The sequence below is a fragment of the Sinocyclocheilus rhinocerous genome, unplaced genomic scaffold (assembly GCF_001515625.1).
Source record: "Sinocyclocheilus rhinocerous isolate Xijiao unplaced genomic scaffold, SAMN03320098_v1.1 scaffold1043, whole genome shotgun sequence".
Lineage (NCBI taxonomy): Eukaryota > Metazoa > Chordata > Actinopteri > Cypriniformes > Cyprinidae > Sinocyclocheilus > Sinocyclocheilus rhinocerous.
The window spans coordinates 2,417,942-2,422,478 of NW_015642610.1; the positions used below are offsets into that span (position 1 = coordinate 2,417,942).

General features: G+C 35.4%; 1 protein-coding gene across 2 annotated transcripts in view; it reads right to left on the bottom strand.

Annotated features, from left to right (window-relative positions):
- Positions 1-2,266: 2,266 nt before the first annotated feature.
- Positions 2,267-4,537, bottom strand: part of LOC107756328 (solute carrier family 2, facilitated glucose transporter member 8-like) — a 9,618-nt gene continuing 7,347 nt past the window's right edge. For both annotated transcript variants that reach the window (XM_016573384.1, XM_016573383.1), the window contains exons 7-10: positions 4,076-4,184; positions 3,803-3,976; positions 2,715-2,860; positions 2,267-2,628 (exon numbers count right to left, since the gene is read on the bottom strand). In XM_016573384.1, the coding sequence (XP_016428870.1) occupies positions 2,482-2,628; positions 2,715-2,860; positions 3,803-3,976; positions 4,076-4,184 (576 nt within the window). In that variant the 3' untranslated portion in view covers positions 2,267-2,481. The remainder of the gene's footprint in view (positions 2,629-2,714; positions 2,861-3,802; positions 3,977-4,075; positions 4,185-4,537) is intronic.

Consider the following 4,537-nt stretch of genomic DNA (forward strand, 5'->3'; position numbering starts at 1 on the left):
TTGCCAACAACAAGGGAATGTTTGTGGAGGGCAGGAGCCCGGCCCCTAACACACAATGCATGTGTACCGTCAGTTAACTGCAGACCAGCAGTACAGACTTTTAAAACAGCAATGCATTTTTGTATGTTAGAGAATTTGACATGAAATTACTGAAGAATTATATAATACACAGAGATTCAAGGTGATTACAAAACACATTTGTCAGACATTCCACCAGTGCATAATTACCAGAGGTGTAAAGAGTACCTAAAAAACATACTTGAGTAAAAGTACAGATACCTTACAGTGAAAATTACTCCACTACACGTTACAAGTCACCAATTCCAAAACAACTTGAGTAGAAGTCTTAGAGTATCTGATTTTAACAGTACTTAAGTATTTTACTTATACTAAATATAGGCTCAAAGATGCACTAGTCAAAGAGACATTACAAACAAAAACAGACAGTTAAAGACATTGCACATGTGACACTTTCCACATTATGCTTTTTAACAACTCTGAACAACTCTGCTTTAAATGTTCCTCTACAAACTGTGAGTGTAAGATGACCCTGGACTTTGACTTAAACTGGCCCAACACAAATGTTACGACAGCAGTCTCTACAAAAATCACCATTACTCCAGTGTACACTTATGCCTGAAAATTTAAATGAAATAGAGATGATATAATGACTGAATACTTCTGAAGAGACCTCATAATAAGTCTCTGATGGGCCACTTTCTCAGGCAGTGCATACTAACTTTATGCACATGCTTCAAAAGATAACACACACTGATCACTTCAAACAATAGCTGGAAGCTTCTAGTAATGAGACCACATAAACTATGATGGTTCATTACTGAAAAACATCACAGTACACGTAATGAGGTCTGGCTATAGCATGGAGTAGTCCTATAACTGCCTAAAAATCCCTAAACAAAATCCTTTTTTTTTTTTTAAGCAAATACCGTTATAATACCGTATATTATATATATATTTAATCATTCATCATTCTATGCTTTTCTAGTACAGCTACTGTCAGGATCCTGCCCTGACAGCCTTGTCTGTCTTGTCTTTGTTCAATGTTTCTTTGTTTATCTTGTGCCTGAACACATGGTTGTGTCTTTGTTTTTGTTGGCCATGTGCTCCTACGTTTGTGCTACTACTAGTATTTTACATAAATGGACAGCACTGTGCATTTTTGTATGGTTATGCCCAAGGTAAAAAAGGGCCCCTGAAATTAGAGGGGGAAAATATTGTCCCTCACTTAAAAAGATAATTTGACGACAATATATGCAATGTTATTAATTTTTTTTTACCATTTGTTTTCTGCAAACTAGCATGCCATTACTGCCTTTTACATACTGCAGTTGTTTTGTAGCTCAATAGACCCACATTTTCCTCTTAATTTTACCATTTGCAGATTACTTCTGCCATAGTACGCCATTATTCATTTCCATTTCCATTGAGAATTTGAAATAAAAAAAAAGCAACTGGTTATTTATATTATTTATAACCATTATCTAGTAACAGATGGCACCAATTTTAATAAAATGAATTTATTAGGAAAAATAATAGTCACTTGACAAATATTTAGAATGTTTGGATTGTTCATTTTATCTGTATTCATCAGCAAAAATAATTTAATAAAAAACCTTATTTGGCACATCACTTCATTTGGCACATACTTTATCATCCTTGTCATTATTACAGAACAATGCATTATACTTTACTGACTCAATTCCACAATTCAATCAAAACAACATACGACTTCACTTTTGAGACTTCAGTTTAATTTTGCTCACTTTCTGAATGAAGTCAACAATAGTGTTCTTCACTAACCATGTATGTTAAATAAATTTGTATTATCATATTTGTTTCAACTACTTTGTTAAACACAAACAAAAAGTGAGCAGGTTATGGCAGGTGAGGTCAGAAAATAAGTATGCAGTCACCAATGCAGTTCATTAAACAGCTTAGTTTACATTTATAACAGTATACCATCAGAATATAAAGACAAGATTCATTTTAAATTCAACATTTCCTATAATATTCTTTTTGCGATTGACTGAGCTTCTAATTAAAATGTAACCCAAGCTACAGTCTTGATGCAGAAGAAAATTGCTGAGAAATGTGTCAAATGAAGTTGTTCATGCACATTATATTCAGACCTTTTTCCAAAAACATCCTTTATATGACCTGCAAACAAGTTAAAATGATTTTTTTTTTTTACATCATCTCTCATTTTTAGTATCAACTATAACAGTATTAAAACAGTCATATTAAACATTCTTGAAGACTGCTTGAAAATATATCACATCAGCCGCTATTTATGCTAATTCAATGACAAATCACATTAAGAAAGTATCAAACACACATAATTGATATGTAAACTTTTACATTATTTTAAAACATAATGAGATGCTTCTAACATGTCATTGCAACTAGTTTGTTTTTTCAAAATGTTGGTGTTGGCAACTTGGCACTAAGGAGAAAACTTGTCTAGTGCTGATGAGTCCCCTTAAAACGGGCTTGAATCTCCTCCAGAGTTTTGCCTTTGGTCTCAGGGACAAAAATAGCAGTGAAGATGACACTGAGAGCACACAGTCCTGAGAACATCCAGAATGTCCCTGCGCTGGTTATGGCATCCTAAAAATAAACATTATTGATCCTTTATTAGACCCGTTTGTTAAACCTAGAATGTTTCTGTGGAAAATACATGACCTTCAGCTCACCATGAGGTTCTGGAAGGTCTTGGTGACAATGAAGGCACAGGTCCAGTTGGTAAGCACACACAGAGCACTGCCCAATCCCCTCACTCGCGTGGGAAAGATCTCAGACATCACCAGCCAAGGAGTAGGACCCCAACCAAGAGCAAAACCTGATTAACACATATTTATGATATTCAGACTAACTGCAGTCCATTCAAATATTTCAATTATAACAAATCTCGGATTTGATTGATTTTTTGATCGATATGACAATGTTAATATATTTAGTCTTGGTGGAATAGATCTGCTGAACATGCTGCTGCTGTTGCTGCAGAGCAAGTATTGACTTGCTACTGCCAATAAATGCATAGACAAGCTGTTGTGAGCAATGTAAGATATGCTGCAGCTGCTGCATGAATAGGCATATATAAATCTGGTAGCACATCTAGACAGGTGGAGCTGGGGGAGGTGGAGGGTTTCAGACCAATCAGCTTGTGCCAAGCAGCAAATGATGTGGCCAATCAGCCTGCGCCATCAAGAGTTTCATGACTGAACTAGACGTTTCAACAAAAATATGAACTGGACAAAATCTCAAGTGCAGCTACATAAAGGAAGCTAGACCGCTGTATATTTTGCTTTCTTTCTAAGTCACTTTGCATCTGTAAAATAATTGGAATTTGGATGGACATGAATTCTGATTACAAATCTATTTTATCAACGGTTTCAGATGAACTTGTTCCTAAACGGTGCGTACAAACAAAATGAATTGCAGCAGGCCACCTTACATGTCGATTAAACTCTTACTATCTATGTATGTGCTTCTAGGCTAGAATAAGCTGAACATTTTATCTTTATAGTCATGTATATTTCAAGTGAATTTAGCTGGCTAATCATACTATTGTCTTCTGTAGAACTGCTTATAACTCGTTTCATAATTGATGAATTTTACATTCACCCTTATTTTCCTGTTTATTTCTGTGAAGCTGCTTTTTTAACAATCTGTATTGTATAAAGTGCTATATGAATAAATGTGACTTGACCACACAGAGCAGCAAATCTTAGTACAGCTGCTAAATACTTGGTAAGTTTCAGTAAAATACATTTCTTCTAACCTGCAATAAAAAGGCCCATGCTTCCCACAGCCAGCCAGGCCAGGTCTGTAGGAGGCTGCTCTGCCAGAGAACCCTGGGCGTCTGTTAGTACACTCATCAGTGAGGAGTTATTATGCTTCACAGTCAACTTGAAATATACTCCAAACACTGCTTCACTAACACACATGGTGACACCTTGTGGGGAACACAAAATTAAGGACAATCCATTTTTTGTCTTTTTTTTTCTTCCAAAAACTGGTGCAAATATATTAATTTATTAATGATGTTTTTTACCAGACAAGATGAGGAGAGCTTTCCGCCCAGCCTTGTCCATGATAATAGCAGCAATAGCAGTGAAGACCACCTGAGTGGCTGCAACAATAACAGTGGCCACATCGCTGCTCTGTGGTGGAAAATAATGAACATCACAATGTGCATTTAGCATAAATAAAGCTCTTCATGAATAAACTTCAAAACAAAACAAAACAAAACGGTAACACTTTATTTCGATAGTCCACTTTAGACATTCTATTAACAGTAAGTAACTTTGCAACTACATGTCAACTAGCAGTTAGTATTAGTAGACTGTCTGCTTAATATCTTCTAACATTTTCTTTGTCAACTTATTCTACTAACCCTAAACCTACCCTAACAGTCTACTCTGAGAATTAGTTGACATGTAGTTGACATGTAGTTACAAAGTTACTTATAGTTAATAGAATGTCTAAAGTGGACTATCGAAATAAAGTGTAACCA